Genomic DNA, 19757 nt, shown 5'->3' with positions numbered 1-19757 from the left:
TGAGTTAATAACTCTCCATTAGATAGTCCATTTTATGGTCGAACTCTGTCCGGGTGATTTCTTGAAATTGAATTCAAAACAGGCTTAATAATGGGTTAGAGTTTAGTTGGGCTTACTATAGGTTTTGGGGATCTTATGCTAACCCAAGTCCTAGTGTCCGTCTGGCCCATGGGATCAAGTCGTGACATTAGTATATAAAAAGTATAATGATAAAATGATATATATTAATAGTGTCCTTGTTTACTTAAATGTAATAAACAATTGAATTTTTAAACAAATAAAGAACTTAAAAGACGAAAAGAAAAAGAGTTACACTTAAACACTATGACAATAGAAGTATGCTCAAATTAATTGTTAACAAATTGTAAGTATATCCATATTCATATATATTACAAGCAATGATGTTACCCAAAAAAAAAAAAAATACTAATATTTGTTTTTATCCATTAAGGAGATCTTGCATGGTGAGGGAATGGGCAGTCTCTACAACTATGACTATTCAAAAACATATTTATTATTATTTTTTATTTTATTTTCTTAAATTTCTATATTTTATAAATAATATTATTCTTACATGCGCCAAATTGCAAAAAAATAAATTTTATTTGAAGTTACCATCTTTCATCTTCTACATTGTCATACTCATTGTATACAACATTTATTGATAAGCTTTATTTATTTATATATATGCAACAACAAAAAAAATATTATAAAAAATTTATATTTGTTGATTTATAAAAATATTTGCAAGGATGGATTTATAGATTATATATATTATTAAAATATGAAGTGATTGTATTTGTATACATTTGTGGTCTCAATTTAAGATTGATAGTACATAAATAGCCCATTTATAGATTTATTAGTTAATTAGTATGAAAATTTTTTTAAAATTGCATATAAAAAAAATTAAATCACAAATATGAAAAATGAGTATAATGTGCAACGCATAAAAAAAACAAATACATATAAAACAAGAATGTATTATAATATCGCCACGTGGCTAATGTGTTATATTTTTTTAATAATATTATCAGATTCTTATTATATGTAAGTTATAAATTATTTAATAATTTTTTAAAAAATTTAAAAGTTAAAGTAATAAAAATAAAATTTAAAATAATTAATAAAAAAATATAAAACATTACATATTTTTAAATTAAAATTAATAATTGTGCATTAACATGAGTAATTCTCTAATAAATTTATATAATGAGTGAAAATAGTAAATTGCATTTACCATTCAAAAAGCACAATATAGTGGTAGAAAATTAATTTTAACTGCTTATATTTTACCTTTTTATTTCCTTTGTTTTTTTTGGCAAAATGTTAAATTTATCTCTTATACTCAATAAAAAAGTTTAATTTATCTCATTTTTAATTTTTTTCTAAATTAACTGAAAATTTTTAATTTAAACTCAATTTAATTCAAAAATTAAATTTATGGGCTAAATTTCTTGATTTAAATTAAAAACCAATAAATTTAATTTCTTAATTTTGAGACTAAATTTATTGATTTTTTGATTTCAACTCAAAAACTAAAAAACTTAATTTCTTAATTTCATTGATTTTTTAACTAAATTAAGATTAAATTAAAATTTTTAGATTAAATTAAATAAAAAGTTGAAAATAGTTAAATTAAACTTTCCTAATAAATATAGAGTGTAGTTGAGTTTTAAGACAAAAATTTTCAAATATAATTTTACTGTTATTTATATTTTATTTTAATAATAAGTTATTAACTATCGTGTAAGTTATTCTATTTAAATTTAAAATATTGAAACAACATAAATTTTTTTTAATACTATTTGATATAGATTTCTTTAAATTGATTGATTGTGATTAGGTTGACTACAATATTTTTTCCCCTCTTTTTGGTTAATTGACAATTCATATCGGTAATGAAATTTACGGCAATGGGATATTGTTCTGTCTCTCCCAAGTAAGTAAAATCTAGAATTTTAAAGTTAGATATTATCACATGACATTGATAATGCAGTAATTGGTACATATTTTTGTAATAGTGGCGTAAATATTCATGCTGCATAGTTTTATTTCTGTTTCTTTTAATAAAAACCCACATACACAACAAGGGTTTTTCACTCTATTAATTTAAAATAGAAAATTTTTACTTGAACCTTCTTTATCATGGCCTATTGGAGAGTTTAAGGTCTTCCAAGAAGTTCAAGATTGCACTTCTAGGAGACCCCGAGTCTCCACCTACTCGGTGATGGTTGTAAAGAATCTTCTCTCCCTCAATTGCAGCTCTTTGTTCGTCTCTCCTCGTCCTCCAATATTCATCTAGCTCTTCTCAGAACAAGAGCTCTTTCCCTAGTCACAACACATCCATTTACCAGTCCCAAACAACCAAATTATACCAGCAAGCAAAGAGACCCCCTCTTTTAAATCTTTGTTACTCCATCCATCCATCATCATCATCATCATCCCTTACCAATAAGCCAAAAATGCAATAAAATAAATAAATAAATAGAGAATGGTTAAAAATCAAGCAAAGGCTTACAGGAAAGTGCAGGAGATGCATTATGTCCTTTTCATTGCAAACTAGCTAGAAACACTCACAATCCCAACTGCTAAATGCAATTTAAATAGCAAAAATCATTACAAAAGAGTCAAGTAGCTGCAATAACAAACTCTCAAAAGCAAGAGGATTGGGAGGATTTGGAGATGTGCTAAGAAAGCGCACCTGAAGCATCTTATTGGATGATTTAAGGAGGTTGTAGTTGATATTTTAGAAACAAAATGTAATTCAATTTCTTTCTCCCTAATGAGACAAGTTCCTGTTCTGCATTTGCCTGGTGAGGATGGCTGCTTTGAAAGAGCGTATCCCCTCCTTGTGGTTTCTTGTGGTTGCTGCAAGCCTTTGAAGCGAGGTTCAATCTTACTTTCCTTTCTGCAAAGTTTTTGGTTATGATCTGTGTTATGGGTGAAATTGTGTTCCTAGAACCTATGTTGGTTTCAAAAGCTTGTGCATTATCATGGAATTATGAAAGGTTTATAGTGTATGATTATATGCTTAAACATAGCCTGATCACTCATTTACGTGACCAACTCGCATCAGATTGTATGCTGGATTGCACTCGGAGAATGACCATAGCTATTGGATCAGCCGAAGAACAGGCGTACTTGCACCACAAGGCCAATCCTCATTTAATATACAGAGACATAAGGGGCAGAGATGTACTCTTAGATGAAGAACTTCAAGCATGCACTGTCACTTCTGGGTTGATAGCTGCCTTCCATAGGGGCTTTTGGCTTCCTGAGATTCTCTGCTTATCTGGACAGCATGGAACTTTCAAAACATGTTCTCAATGGTGTTTTGTCTTGTTGAAGGAATTCAATATGGCGGCAGACTTTCGATTAAATGGGATCTAAAACCTGTTGCATGCTTCTAGCTTTGTTCACTGATTCTGTGTCCAGACTGTAATTTCTATTTGACTGATTGTTTTTGTTCCGGGTGTCGGGTTTCGGGTTTAGCCAGTTGGGCATGGGCTTTGGTTTCTAGCTTTCTTCCTCTTTCTGATTTTATCAATTGTTTTTTCTTAGAAAAAAAAAGGAAAAAAAAACTCCCAAAAGCAGCAGAAGCAGCCAAAACATTGAGAAATCCCACAAGAACTACAAGAAGAAATTTCAAAGCATTCCTTCAACGTTATTAAAAATTAGTACTCTGAAAAAGATAATAATAAAAATCACAAACAAATGGAAAAAAAAAAAACATTCCGATCAAATTTAGGGATTAGAAAGATTCTGGGTTTCTTTAGAAGAAAGAGGTTAAATCATACGTTAAATTTTATCTGCGGTAGCATGTCAAGTTAACAACAGCACTATCTTGAGTTCTTAACTTCCTGTAGATTGACAACCACAGATAAGAAGAAAAACACTTCAATAGATTGGAGAAATGGGTAACATTAGATATTAATATTCTCATGAAAATATTTTCTCTCATGCTCATAAATGGTTTGTCAATGTCTCTTCAGTATGCCGTTCATGGCATCTCGGCTGTTGGGATGTCTTGTTCTGGAGAAAAAACGATCTTTTTGTTCAGATTTTAAAAGGAATTCTAAGAACTGCTCTAAACCGAAAAACTTTGTAATGCTCAACAGCTCTCCTTTTTTGACGTCAGAGCTTAACAATTGATACAGAGCTTAACAATTCACTGTTTGCTACATACCATACCATAATGAAACAAACAAAATAAAATAAAATAAAACAAGAAGAAATTCATACATGAAAAGTCAGGCAAACTACAAAAATCAATACTATCAATGGAAAGCTGCAATACGTACTTACAAAAAGAACAATCAACAGTCCTCCCATAGTCTGTTAATTAATTCCTTCAGCTCTGATGCCTAACAAAAATGGCCAATACATTAATATTTATCAAAAATATTACTTACAAAATAAGAATACTAAAAACATTTGATTTAAGAACGCTAAATTACTAATAACACTCACAACAAAATTATATGCAACACAATATTTAATTATTACTTATTCTGAACAATATTCAAGTCTGCATTTTTAAATGGTTTTCTGCAATAAGATATTTACGTAGAGCAACTACAATGCTTTATAATCCCAGGACAATAGAAGAAAGTCTATAAGTTGCCAAAAGCACTCTATGGCTTAAAACAAGCACCAAGATCCTGGTACGGCAGAATAGATATTATCTCTTGCAGCAAGATTGTAGAAAAAAGTCTAAGTGAAGCTACATTATATGTCAAGGAAGCTGGAAAGGAAGGTTTAATAATCTCACTTTATTTTGATGATTTACTTGTGACAGGTAGCAATTCAGATATGATTGAAAAGTTTAAACTCCAAATGACGGAGTTTAAGATGATAGACCTAGGATTGATCTCATATTTCCTAGGAACGGAGATAGGGCAAGAGAAAAATGGAATCATCATTTGTCAAAAGAAATTTGCATAAGAAATTCTCAAGAAATTGTCAAAGGATGATAGATAGGACTGCTCAAGTAGAAGACCAAATCTACAGAAGCCTTATTGGGAGTTTATTATACTTGACTGCCATACAAACAGATTTATCGTTCTCTGACAATCCTTTTCGAGATAAGATTTGCACCCTATTACTTGAAATAGAAAAGTAGAAATAGAAAAAAAAAAATTGAGGCGCAAAATACAATTAAAATGACGAAAAATTATATTGTGATTTCATATAATCTGTGTTAGCAATAAGAAATAAACAATTAATTTAGACCATAATTTCTAATCAATAATTGTTCAACTATATGTATGTGATTTGGATTTTCCAATCATTATGGCATAATTTAAAATCTACAAACACCTTTTCATTTTCCCTGTCAATAACATAATTAATCCCTGTTTTGCACTAATTAGCGTGTAGATCATCACTATTGAGATCGAGGCGATGAGCAAGACCAACTATTTGAGGCAGCCCGAGCAAAGGATCGAACTCAAAACCCCGAAGAGGGGTTGCAATAAAATTGTGAGAGAAAAATTAACAAATCCACAAAAAGACTTTAAATTGTGAGATAACACTAATAAATCATCGTTTTCTTCATACTGGCGATTGTAGTTGGCTAACAATTCCACATGGTCCTCGTTTTACGTGTCATAAAACAAACTCTGTGATTTGTAAACCTTGGGGTCATTGTCTTCCTTTTTTTAATACTCATCACTGGAAGCCATGTTGCAGTTGATATCGTCTTTGTTGTCCTTATCTTCAACCTGTTCAGCAACGAAGCTAACCGCAATATTTGTTTCGCTACCCAGTCTTTCACCAACGGTGGTTCGTGAGCCGGACGATCATCGGTAGATGTCATGTTGCAGAGAATGGGTGTAAAAGGGCGGTGATATATATATATATATATATATACACACACACGTGCGCGTGCGCGCACAAACTTGAAATGAAACTGACATTCTTATCGGATGACGTTTTCTATCATATTAATTTTTTTATTTAATAATAATAATTATTTTTATTTTTATGATTTAAATAATTATTCTTTTAAAATTTTTTAATTAAATTATTATTCACAAATTATTATATTATTTTTTAATAAAGATAAAAAATAATTTTTTATTTAATATTTATAATATTTTTTATTTATAATATATAATTTATTTGATTTTATTAATTTTTTCTATTTATTATTAATTTACCGATTATATATAGAAATAATAAATTATTAAATAAATACTCAATTTAAATTATAGTAAGTATCTATTATTATAAGTACGTTGCCATATATATATATATATATATATATATATATATATATATCTTTATTTTTTAATATATTAAAAAAATAAAAGATTTTTAATATTTAAAATAATAAAAATAATCATATAATTATACTAATTTCAAATAATTTTATATTTTAATTAATATTTTTATTATATTATTATATTTTATAATTTTTTTTTATGAAATCTTCATTAAAAAATTATATAAAAATAAATTATAAAATAATTAATAAAAAAATTTAGAATTTTATTTATATATTAAAATTAAAAAATATATAAATTAAAAATACTTGAATATTAAAATTATTGGTAACGGACAATTATCTAAGTATGTATACAAAAAATCCTAGAAAAACTGATAAAACAATTGGATAAAAATAAGTCTTCCCTATTGTTTTATGGTTACAATAAGTCTTCGATATTTTGTTAAGTCTGGGTACAATTTGATTCAGTTTAAAATTAAAACAATTTAATTTAAAATTAATCTGAATTGATTTTTTTGAATTAAATTAAAATTAATGGTTTAACAAAATTTAATTTTAAATTTAAAACAGTTTATTAAAGAAAGAAAGAAATAATTATTAAATTGGATTAAAATAAGCGGAATTGAAATCAGGGTTCAAAAGTACCTTGTAGTTTGATTCTAAGTCCATGGTTCTGGGAACCGAGGGCTCTACCCGACTAATGTCTATTTGATTATTTTCAGAAAAGTGTAAAATGAGTTTTCAAGTCTAATCCGTTGCCTTTATCAATGAAATCTGAATGTCAATTGAATATATAGATATTGCATTGATTTTGGGTTCTAATACCCAAAAAAAAGACTCGGCCTATAAAAATGACTGCATACGTTAAGTCCATGACCAAGACTACATTAAGCCCATTCTTTGCCTATACGAATATTTGTTATTAATTTAGAAAATAATTCATTGTATAAATTTTAAAATGAGGTATTTATTTAAGTTATAAATGCTTAGAAATTCAAGAAAGAACTAAAAAATAAAAAGAAAAAAGAAAAAATAAAAAATTATAGTAAAAGTGTAAGTTCTTTTATAAGACTTAAAAAGGAAAGAAAAAAAAAGGGGTGTAATTCATCTTGAAATATTTTGTTATGACAGAATAGTTGAAGGAGGTGAACTGTGAAGCTAAGATGAATTGAAGGGAAGTTGAATAATTAGTTTTAACACAGAATGAGGGGAAAATTGTATGAAAAGATTATGAATAAAAGATACATTGTATTGTTACATTCATGGAATACAACAGAATTATTTCTTCTTCTTTTCTCAATTTTTTCCTTTGTTCTTCTACTTCTCCTCTCTCCTTTCCTTTATTTGTTGTCCCTTGCATCTATTCTTCTACTTAAGACCTGTTTGATATTATTATTAAAATTACTATTGAGAAAATTATTTTTTTAAATATATTAATTAGAGAGTATTAAAAAATAATTGATAAATTTTAGCCATAAAAGCACTAAGAGAACAAAACAGATTTTTTTAAATTACTTTTTTAAATAGTATCTAAAATGATACTTTTATTTAGAAAAAACGTAATGCTAATCAGACACTTAGTTAATGTCCGCATAACAATTCTAAATGAACAAACCAAGATACAATTAATATCAGCATAACCAACACGGCGTCCGTCTTAATGTGGCAATAACAAAAGAGGCTGAATGGGCAAAGTGACTTTTGGTGGGTTGGGTTCAACTCAGCAGAATTTGCAGCAAAATCCTTAGAATCAGCAAATGAGTGACGTGACGTCAGCATCTTCGCTCATTGACCAGGGCAGCTGCGGCGTTGTGAATTGCACTACTCTCTCGAGTCATGATTTGCATTTATAAAAATTCAACTGCAAATAAAATAAATTTCTTCTTTGTTTGCTTCTCATGTCTCAACAATGTTTAAATTTGTTTCTGTTGGTTATTGCTAAAATCTAATTAAAATTTTCTATTGCTTTCTATATTTGCTCCGTTAAAGTGATGTCCAATGGCTTTGTTAGTGGTTCACATGATTACATATGCTATTTTGTTAACTGGTTTAATTTTATTTCTTAAGTTATCGGAAATATGGGTTTGATGCGAATGGTGAGACAGGGCACTGAAGCTGTCGCGGTTACCCCAATCCAATGGTTAAGTCAAGTTTTTCCAGAGGTTACTTGTGAAGAGAGGAAAGTTGTATTAAGCTGGTTAAAAAGGTAGCTCAGAGATAGAAGTGGATCCATATATTCATTAAAACTGTTAGTAAATTACCTAGCTTTCCATGAACTGATGTCTATACACAATTAGATCATTCGAAATGTCAATCGTCAATGACAGTCTCCCAGTTGCCCGAGTACCCATCAGCTGTTTGTATTCTTCAATAGGAAGATCAGATAGAAACAAAGCCCTGTTGCTTTTTGCAATCATCAAATTTGTTACTAGTCCCACCACCTTCAAAAATAGATCAATTGGGACAGCCTCCATAGCTGCTTCAGTTGTAAGAAGCTCACATCGGCCAGTTAATAAAAACATCATCCAATCCAGGAAAACTATTAAGGTAACCTCATAAAAAATTATGCAGCAGTTTATGCTCTACTTTTCTGAGGAATAAATCATCTTACAGATTTTTTTTTTTCCAAAAAAAAGGAGCTTTTTCAGAAAAGAAAATACAGAAAAGAAAAATGAGTTAATTTCTTGGTAAGCCTTCAATAAAGTGAATGAAAAAGAGCACCAGTAACCTTTCATGTACCCTCTGTTCCCTCAAGGCATCATCAGTAGTTAAGGCAGATATGAATAAGATGATCCAGAATCAGCTAGCTTCAACAAAGCAGTTTCTGATGAAGAAGAATTTATGACCATTTTTGTACTCAAAATCATGGAGAAACTCGGGCACCTTGTCATCACAGGAGCTCATGGTCAGGAGGACCATCCTCAGGGGAGCCTTGACATAGTTTAGCATTTATCACCCACTATTTTGTTTTCCGGTGGCAGCAAAAAATCAACTTCAGAAGTTGAAAGATTGTACTCTAACAAGACTCAGTTGATCAGTCTGGAACATCATGACTGCCCACATTCAAAGTAGAAATGTTAATTCCACCAAGATCAGTTTTCTATTTACCTAGAAATGCATTTGACTCCTTGGGATTAGAATCAGAAATCCAAACTCAAAAAGCTACAGTTTTATATGGTTTTCTGCCTGCACATGCATCCAAAACCTAGAGAACAAATTGTACAACCGAGAATTGTTTCTTTACTTATCAATTTTCAATTCCAAGCCTCTCACACATGTTTTCGTATCAACATTATCGGTAACAAAAATTTAACAGTCAGAAAAGATATTTGCATAGGTACCATCAAACAAAGCCATAACATATCCCTATACCATAAAAGTATGCACAAAACAGCACTTAAAACTCAAAGTAGTAACAAGTACCATACAAGATGATAAAAATAATGTTGTCTGCGCAACAAGAAGACATAGCTATGACTTCTTACAAGCAAACAAAGTATGGTACTTCAGAGCTAAGGGCTAAATTCAATGTGAAAAGCATAAAAGAGAGTCAAACATATAATCTGAAACAACAAATTGCCTCTGTTTGTCATCTGGTTGGATTACTTTTTTTAGCCTGAAAAGCTGCACTTCAACGTTAGAAGGGGTACATGTACTGCGAAAGACCCTAGTTTGATAAGTTTTGACTACATCCATAAAAGTGTCTAGAGCTTCAAAGGTTATGTAAAACGTTGACAATTCTCTGGAGGCTAAGATTTGCACCATACATGATTAAAAAGTATGTCAACAATAAGAAATAGAAAAAAAATTTTAAAAAAAATTAAGGAGCAAAATACAATTAAAAAGATGAAAATTTATATTGTGATTTCATATAATCTGTGATAGCAATAAGAAATAATAATTAATTTAGATCATAATTTCTAATAATTACAATCAATTGTTCAATAAAATGCATGTTATTTGTATTTTTCAATCACTGTGGCATGAAATTTAAAATTTACAAATTACCTTTTCATTTTCCTTTTCAATAGCATATTTAAGAGCCTTTTTACACCCGTTAGAAAAGAGAGTATCAAGATCCAGATTGACGGGATAAGCAAGACCAGCTAATCTGGGCCGCCCAGGCAAAGTGTAGAAATCAAAAACATGCGGACGGATTGCCATAAATTTGTGAGAGAAAAACTAATAAATCCATAAAGACTTAAAATTGTGAGAGATACACTAATAAATCCATAAAAAGACTATTAAGTTACGTGGCTTTCTTCGGTTGGCTAACCGGCCGTGTACGCTATCCTTAATCTTTGAGCAGGATAATCATTGTTGGAAGCCATGTTGCAGATAATGGGTGTAAAAAGAGACGGGAATCACAAGTCCTGGGAAAACAATTGGGGAAAAAACAAAGAGCGGAAATTTAATATCGCATGGAATAAGCGGGGAAAACCGAATTGTGCTTTAAAAGCAACCCAATCAAACAGAACCGATTTATTCTGGTTCAGTTCGATTGATTCATCAGTTCTTCCAGCGCCTATCCCATGATTTCAGCCCCCAGTCCGTGCCGCGCCCCCCCACCCACTCACCCACACGCGCACACAGAACTCATGGAATTTCAACAATAAAACACTAAAACAGTACAACCCAGTAATCAATCAGACGCAAATACAATTCCAACAATTCCAATGCAACCAAGTAATCAAGTGATTTGAACAATCAAATCAAACAATATAGAACCAATTGTTCATTAAAATTTTCTAACAAATTTGAACAAATCTGAATGAACAGGAAAAAAAAAAAACAATAACTTCCATCCACCAAAACAAGTCTGAATGAAAAAACCAAGACTAAAAGCCAGAAGGCGTTGGAGACCCACAAAGACCCAGAAGAAGCTCACCTACTGAAATTGTAACCTAGGACCCAAAACAACTCACAAATCACAACTCACCCAAAACAACGGAATGCCCAATTCATGAAGACCAAAAAGAAGTTCACCTACTGGAATCGTACTCTGGGGAGCGTAATCAGAGAGGGGCGTGGCATGATTGCAGGAACATTCAGCTGTGACGAAGGCTGCTAAATGTGATTGAGGATGGAGCTTAAAATATTTTATAAATGTTAATGGAATTTCAATATCACTTCTTGAAGTGGGTTCGAGGCAGTGGCGCTGCTGGAGGCGGTGCCAGTGCTGGTGGCGCGAAGATAGAGTGATGCCTATGAGGCAATAGACCAATAGCAGGCTACCAGCCGCTAACAAGAATGGACATAAAGATGGGCTTTGGTTTAGGGGCAAATTCCGCTAGCCCTTGTGTAGTTGCGCGTTCGTTTAAGCCGATTATAACCAACTGCAAGGTCAGCATAATTAATACTGTGTCGTCTTCATGTAGCAATGAAAGCAGCTAAAAAGGCTGAAAGGGTCAGCAGAGTTTGTGGCAAAATCCATAGAATTAGCTAATGAGTGGCGTGAGAAACTACCAATATTGGCCATATTGACAGCCGGCAGCTGCAGCTCAGTGAAACTTCGTTCGCTTTGTTGTGAATTGGATTGCTCTCTCGGGTCTTGATTTGTATTTATTAAAATTCAACTGCATATTAAATAAATTTCTTGTTTGTTTGCTTCCCAATTCAAACAATGAGTAAATTTGTTTCCGTTGGTTATTGTTACAATCTAATTTAAAATTTTAAATTAGTTTTATGGGTTTTAGAAGTGAGACTTTTAGTACTGGCTTAGTTCAAGCGACGTTAAAAGGCTTGGCAATCTAATATTAGCTTAGTGGGCTTACATGCTTATATATGCTATTTTGTTAACTGGTTTAATTTAAATTCAAAATTATTGAAAACATGCTCATTGGAAACGTTATTGTGATCTGAATGGTGGAGGGTATTGAAGCTGTCGCGGTGAGCCCACTCCTATGGTTAAGTTAGGGTTTTCCAGAGGCATTCGTGAAGAAAGGCACCTGAGATAGAAGTGGCTACATGTATAATTCATTAACAGATATAATTGAGAGAAATTAAACCATGAAAACTGAAAGTAAATTTCCTAGCTTTCCATGAACTGATGTTTGTACTCAATTAGATCATTCAAATGTGATCAAGAATTATACCTTCAATCGTTGCAAAATGTCAATTATCAATGGCAGTCTCCATCAGCTGTTTGTGTTCTTCAACAGGAAGATCGGACGTACACAAACTCATCTTGCTCTTTGCAATCATATCATCAAATTTTTTACTAGTCCCCACCACCTTTAAAAATAGCTCAATTGGAATAGCATCCATAGCTGCTTCAATTGTAAGAAAGCTCATGTGGGCCAGCTAATAAAAACATCATCCCATCCAGGAAAACTATTCAGATAACCTCATAAAAAATTATGCAGCAGTTTTGCATGAACCATTTTTGCCAATGAACCCTTACCAATGGCTTCTGCTTTAACAGCTGTCCATCTGAACCCCCCATGAATCTGAGTTTTTATGACACCATTCAGTATAGCAATTGATTCCCTGATCTTCAACTTGGATGAAGCCTGAATGTGAATTTTGCGTGAGAGGAAATCGGCCTATCATGAATTTCACCAGGTAGTTCAGGAGGAAAACTTTGAATGCACGGATGCAGAACAAGTACAATAGGATCCCGCTGGTACAGTTTCTGACAGCAGGAAGCTTTAATGCACACATCCGCAATGTCGTCGTTGAAGCTTGTTTAATATCCAGAAAGTAGTCTTCCTGTCCGTTGCTGTGTGCTTGTCCTTTGATGCTCAAGACTCACAAGAGACATTTATGCTCTGTTGTTATAAGGAATTTATGATCCTACAGATTCCCTCCCCCCACCACCCCCCCCCCCCCCCCCACCCGCCCCCCCCCCCCCCCACAAAAAAAAACAGCTTTTTTAGAAAAGAAAATACAGAAAAAAAAAGAGTTGATTTCTTGGCAAGCCTTCAATAAAGTGAATGAAAGCGAGCACCTGCAACATCTCAAGTATCCTCTGTTCCCTCAAGGCATTATCAGTAGTTAAGGCAGATATGAATCAGGTAGCTTCAACAAAGCTGTTTATGATGAAGCAGAATTGATCTCCATTTTTGTATTCACTAAATTAAGTTTTGCATTAGAAGCAATATCCATTGGCTCATAGAGAAACTCTGGCACCTTGTCATGACAGAAGAGCTCATGGTCAGAAGGACCATCCTCAGGGAAGCCTTGACATAGTTCAGCATTTATCTCCCCGCTATTTGTTTTCCGGTGGTAGCAAAATCAACTTCAGAAGTTGAAGGACTGCACTCTAGAAAGGCCTCAGTTGATCTGTCTGGAACATCAAGATTGCCCACATTCAAAGTAGAAATGTTTATTCCACCAAGATCATTTTTCGAATTATCTAGAAATGCATTTGACTCCTTGGGATTAGAATCAGAAATCCAAACTCAAAAAGCTACAGTTTTGTATGGTTTTCTGCCTACACATGCATCCGAAACCTAGAGAACAAATTGTACAGCCGAGAAATTTTTCTTTACCTATCAATTCCAAGCCTCCCACATACCTGTTCATATCAACATAATCTGTAACAAAAATTTAACAGCCAGAAAAGATATTTGCATAGTTACCGTTAAACAAAAGTATAACAGATCCCTATACCATACCATACAACTAAAGCATAAAAACGGCACTCAAAACTCGCAGTAGCAACAAGTACCAGATAAAATGATAAAAATAATAGGATAAATTTTACCCGCAGTCACTCAACTGTGCTAATTGTTTCATTCCAGTCATTGTACTTTAATTTGTTTCAATAAAATCACTCATCTTTTATTTTTTATTTACTAGAAGTCACTCGGACTAGAATTTGATAGAATTTCCGGTAAAACTCCTATATGATGTGTCTGGGGTTCTAAAAATAAGAATTAGTGAATGTAACAAGCAACATGAAAATAAAAATTTATTTGTTTCTTTGGTTTTTAAATTGATCTAGCAAGGAAAAATTTTGTACAATTTAAAGCCTTGTAAGACATGCCATATAAGAGTTTCACCAGAAAATTTACTAGATTATGGTCTGAGTAACACTGAAATGAAACAATTAACAAAGTTGAGTGACTGCTGGGGAAATTTATTCAAAAATAATGTTGTCAGTGCATAGGAAGACACAGCCATGACTTCATACATGCAAACTAAGTATAGCACTTCAAAGCTAAGGGCTAAATTCAATGTGGTGAAAAGGAAAATGAAAATATTTTCAGTAACAAGGACGAGAAAAACCATTCATTTAAAGTAATGTAGATATTTTTTGAGAAAAATGTATTTTATATGAAACAACAAGAAGATAATTGACAATGCAGTGACAAGAAACAGTGCCCACCTCAATAACGGTAGCCCCGTCTGTTCTTTTGGCTTCAATCATATCATAAATTTGATGGTCAACAGGAAGATCTACAAACTGCTCAGTTTGTTGAAACCTTCTTCCAAACTTCGCTATTTTTCTCTCTCAAAACATGTCCACCCAAAAGGTTTGTTCTCAAAATTCTTTGGAGTAAACTTCTTCAATAAGCGTAAGCAGTTGAACCTGTGAAAAGCAGATGCTTAAGAATTGATGAAGCAAACTAATAGACTCCCTGTACAGGACCATGTAGAAGCATTCTTTTCAGAGAGGAATTTTTCTAAACCACCTTCTCATTCACTTTAGCATGAAACTCCTCAACAATGTCAGCATCTATCAAACTAGTACATATCTAAAAATACAAAGTGCAATTAACATTACAATGAAAACAATAAGAGATAACCGACAGATACAACAAAGTTCAAACATGCTTTATGGTCAAACGCTATTACAAACTTACACTTTTCCAAGCTCTGTGCCGTGAAGTTCCGGTACAGCAAAGAACCTATTTGATATCCGGGACAAAAAAGGACCTTCGGTAATCAAATAATCAGCATAATCCCAAAAGTTAACCTGTCATTGGCTTTTTCAAGTTTATCAGAAACAACCTTCATCTCGGGTTAAGAATCCTTAATAAGTACATCACCTTTAAAAGGCTCTAACTCAAAAAAATCATCTCCACTTACAACAGTTTCCTCTACATTCCCAGGATAAGCCACAACAACCCCGCGACCACCCCCCCACCCCCCCCCCCCCCACCAAAAAAAAAAAATATATTGCGTTCTTCTTTGTTAATCTCAAATCTTTGTTGAACACCTAAATGCTTCTTATAACGGGGTAGATATATCAAATTGGTATTTACAATCAAACTGTTCTTAGTCTTCCTTTCACAGTCAGCTTCTTTCGTCTTCGCAATGACCGGTCGTCTAACAATCAATTTTTGACATTCAAGGTTCCCCACTCTATAAAAGAAGTTGTTCCCTTCAATGCCGAATTCCACGGCAAGTTGATTTGTGTTATTCCATTTGTTCTGCAGCCATTAATAAACATCATGCTTCCCTCCTCTATTCTTCAACGATAAACCTTATATAGAAACATAGGAACAAGGAAAGCTCACCTCACAATGGCCAGGCGCTCAAGAGTGCGATGCTGAAGAGGACCAATGCCGGAGGAAGGAGTGTCACATATGCCAACACAGGAATCCCTAAGATGATCTTCAAATTGAGCTTCTCAACTTCTTCAAAACACTCCATTTTTGGGTCTGTGAGTCTAAATGGGGTTGGACCAGAGAGAGGCTTAGCGGGAGACAGAAGGCGTGGTAGTTAGGGTAGACTAGAGGGATGAAAGTGAGGGGCCAATTGTGCCGCGGGAACAGATTTCCTCGATAGCTGAGGAGATGAGGTTTCATGGGGGCAGGTGGAGCAGCGGGAGTGTTTGGCCGGCAGGAAAATCCACTCTCTCGAGAGCTTTCTGGGGAATATTTTTTTAATGGCTGCAGACAACAGTAATTGTGATACACGTGTGCAAAGAAGAGTTTAATGTGACGTCGTTTGGAGAAGATTAAAATTAATGCACGCTTTAATTGACATGACAATCCACACGAAAGAAAGGCCGCGGTGCGTCACATACTAAACAAAATGGCAGCCGAAGTAAACTATGAGAGGTCTTAGGCAGAGAGAGAGATAGAGAGAAACAATGCACAACTGCACAAACGTTGTATCTTGTGTTGTCTACTGAGTCTCCTCTCCCTATCAGTCAAATCTTATATAACTCTCTCTATTACCCTTTACTGATTTCAGGGCCTCTCTTCAAATTCACACGAAGGCTCCATTCCACCTGTTCCCTCCACCTCTCCAACTCCTTTACTGGACAAAATTTTCCTGTTTTCTCCAGAAATTTTGATTTTTTTTCTCTCTTGTCTGTCCTTTTCCTGCGAAAAATATTGGTTTGTTTTTTTTTTTCCAAGTTAAGGCAATGAGAACTGCTATAAAGGTGACTGGATGAGAGATTTTCCTCTTTTTTTTTGACTTTTATCGCTTGTTCCGTCTTGTTTGACTTCATGTTCAAGACTTAGTTTTGCCCTTCTCTCTGTCTCTCCTTTTTTTGGCCAAGTTTCTTGCCTTTCTCGAGTATGGAGTGTTTTGAGTTCGTGGGTTGTGTTCTAATTTCCATAGTGGAATTATAATTTCGTGCTTCTCTCAAACATGAGGTAATGTGAAAGATAAGGAAATTTGTTGATTTTTTTTTTGTCATATTTTTTTGCCAATTTGATTCATTTTCTTCTGTCTTCAGAATTTATTTTAACCCTTAGTGATGTTTTTGTAGTGTTCTGGTGGGAAGACTTTTCTTCTCGGTTCTGTGATTGACCGACTGGTTTTTGGGATATTTCAGACTGGGTGCTATTCTCCACTAAAATCTTTAACTTGGATTGAATTTTTTTGGAAAAAGGTTCCTTCCTATGTGAAAAGGGGTATGCTTTTCTCTTTCTTTCTTTATTTTTTTTTAAATGTCATAAAGCAATCTGGATGCTTTCGTTCTGTCTCTGATTAATAAATTGTCTTCGACCCTCTGTTTGTTTGTTAAGAAAATGGATGGAAAACACCCACCCAACCAAGTCTGGCTGTTGGATTAGACTCTCTAAACAGATGGTTTTGAATACTATCTTCATGTTTTATGTTTGAAATGTTAATTTTTCTTTCTCTACTTTCTTTCTTGCCAAACATTGGCTAAGTGATTCCTTAGCTTTTTTGAGCCACATTTTTCTAATGTAAATCACAGAGAGATAAGATAAAATAATGGGACGCATGAAAGTTCAAATTAAGTAAAGCTTCTACTGTTTTTATTCTCCATTTTCTTTTTATTTGGTCTATAGACCAATTGTTTTTGGTGCAGGAAAAGGATTGGGTTTAATTGATTGAAGTGAAGCTGAAATGGAAGGTGATTTATTTTCTGGCATAAGCAATGGAACCCAAGTAGATAGCAAGGTTTTGCAAACAGTTCAAAAGAGTTTTATGCAAGTCCAGGACATTCTAGATCAAAACAGGTTGCTGATCAATGAAATAAACCAAAATCATGAATCCCAGATTCCTGATAACTTGACTCGAAATGTGGGGTTGATTAGAGAATTAAACAATAACATCAGACGGGTTGTTGATCTTTATGCCGATCTTTCCAGCAATTTCACCAGGTCAATAGAAGCTTCATCAGAAGGGGAATCGAGTGAGATTTTGAGGTCCAGTGGAAAGGGAAATCAAAAGAGGATTAGATCCGGGTAATTGATCCAACCAAGTTTTCATACAAATTCTGTAATTTCTTCATGGTACAATAAGAAGAGTATTAAATATTGAAGAAAAAGAACTTGATGAGCGATGTGGTTTGAAGCTTTAAGCTTCATTATAATTTTCACCATATCCACTGGGATGACAATTTAACAAATTTGTATAACTCTGTTGTCTTTTTGAATCAAATATTACCCTTTTTTTTCTATATTGAGGTCTGATTGCATTGATTTTTTCTTCCATTTCTTTTTCTGGTATTGGATTTTATTTATTAATTTTTACGTCTGATATTTCTTTCCTGATATGCTTTACTTGTTAATGGATGTGTTGTAGTTAGGTTTTTTAATCTTTATTTTGTGTGATCTTTATAAATTGTTCAGACTCGCTGAAGCTTTATCAGTTACCATCATTATAGAGAAAATCTGAAACATTTAAAGACCACTCATCTTTTAGGTTGTTAGGAATGGCCAGATATTATTTGTCCTTTAATTGATGATTATCACCATTTTCTGATGATTTCTCATGATCTGCTTTTGATGGGGACTTTCAACAACCCACTTTATTCTTTTCCTATGTTTGTCAAAAGATTCCTCAAGATGTCTGCATCCTAGATGAAGATTACTGTGAAGGTTCGATTTTTTCAAACCCCTGGATATCCAGACTTAAGTGTTTTTGAAGCTTTTGTGTAGTTAATTCTCTCTGGCTTTTTTCGACTGTGTGAGTAAGTGGGAACATGCACTTCTATTATAACTTTGAGAATTATTGACCCTTTGAGTTGAAGATGCTTTAGGGCAATTGTTGAAAGCAGCTTTGTTGTATATATGTATTCGGAAATCTCTGGATTGTTTTAATTGTCATCAGGAATTCAAGATTAATTAAAGATAAAGAAAGATGCTATCTAGGTAGTAGTTTAATGTCTTAAACTTTAAGTGAAAGATAGTCATGGAACGGAACAAGGGCCTAATGACTCTTTTAGGGGTAGAGCCAATAGAACTTTTGTATAGGTCCTTTCTTTACTCTCACTGATATTCTTATTTCTAATTTTGAATTTTAAATTCTGCAAATAGCCTTTCAAATTTTATTTTAATGTTGTCATTATAGTTCACTTTCCACGAATAATGATAGAGGCAGACAATTAAATTGAAAAATATTTTCTTGTGGAGCCAGTAACTTTTGCATTTTCTTGAGTTATTCATTAGCCACTCATTACTTTACTTGATCTGGGAGAGCATGTGGGTGATTGCTGTAAATAGTTGGTCATGGTGTTGATTTTTGGCATTAATGATATATTTCATTTCTCCTATTATTGATTGTTCCGTGTGGAAGAATATTATAATGCTTAAAATGGAAAAGTGAAAGCATTACATTAGGATTGTTGTTTTGAGTTACATCTTGCTGCCTACTTAAGCTTTTCTGTATATTAAGCTTTTTGTGGAGTAATAAAAACCTATAATTATCCTAATAATGAGCATATTGATTTCTTGCACACATGAACTGTCGCTCGTAAATATGAGCCCTTCAGGAAAGGGAATAATGCAGACCCAATGATTGATAATTCATGGGGAGAATAAGTTTGAAATATGTATGTGTGAGGTATATTTTTCTGTTTTAATTGGATTCGAATTAGTAATTTCATAGCCTTAAAAGACGATTTTATTATTAATTAATTAAACTTCTTTGGTGAGAGATGCAACTTTCATGATGCCATCACTTCATCACCAATTTATTGGCCAAAAGATAAAAAGGGGAAAGATTAAGAAGAGAATAATCTCTGTTTTCTCCTTTTGAATTTTGAAAAGAAAGAAGCAGTGACCCAAATGTGGGGGAATCTCAAGAGGGGGTGTTTTGAAAAGGATGGAGCAGAAGATTTTGGTTTTTAAAAATAAAAAAACATGCG

At 33.0% G+C, this 19757-nt stretch overlaps 1 protein-coding gene and 1 long non-coding RNA gene across 8 annotated transcripts; one reads left to right on the top strand and one right to left on the bottom strand.

Annotated features, from left to right (window-relative positions):
• Positions 1–8788: 8788 nt before the first annotated feature.
• Positions 8789–15334, bottom strand: LOC131182239 (uncharacterized). 6 transcript variants are annotated; one of them, XR_009150539.1, is made up of 7 exons: positions 15043–15334; positions 14565–14768; positions 13182–13770; positions 12636–13027; positions 12328–12535; positions 11172–12180; positions 8789–9285 (listed from the first exon to the last, which is right to left on the bottom strand). It is a non-coding gene; the product is annotated as an uncharacterized LOC131182239 (long non-coding RNA). The 6 variants fall into 6 exon arrangements; XR_009150534.1 differs by having other exon boundaries at positions 13182–13751; XR_009150535.1 differs by having other exon boundaries at positions 11219–12180; positions 13182–13751.
• Positions 15335–15751: 417 nt separating this feature from the next.
• Positions 15752–18068, top strand: LOC131182235 (protein ELF4-LIKE 4-like). Of its 2 annotated transcripts, none has more exons than XM_058151106.1 (3): positions 15752–16791; positions 16908–17052; positions 17455–18068. In XM_058151106.1, exon 3 carries the CDS (start codon positions 17513–17515, stop codon positions 17855–17857), a length of 345 nt encoding a protein of 114 aa, XP_058007089.1. In that variant the 5' UTR covers positions 15752–16791; positions 16908–17052; positions 17455–17512; the 3' UTR covers positions 17858–18068. The 2 variants fall into 2 exon arrangements, with proteins under 2 accessions (XP_058007089.1, XP_058007083.1); XM_058151100.1 differs by having other exon boundaries at positions 15753–16791; positions 17475–18068.
• Positions 18069–19757: the final 1689 nt, after the last annotated feature.

Source organism: Hevea brasiliensis, chromosome 1 (assembly GCF_030052815.1).
Source record: "Hevea brasiliensis isolate MT/VB/25A 57/8 chromosome 1, ASM3005281v1, whole genome shotgun sequence".
In the NCBI taxonomy this organism is placed as follows: Eukaryota; Viridiplantae; Streptophyta; class Magnoliopsida; order Malpighiales; family Euphorbiaceae; genus Hevea; species Hevea brasiliensis.
This window is presented reverse-complemented; position numbering and strand designations above follow the sequence as displayed.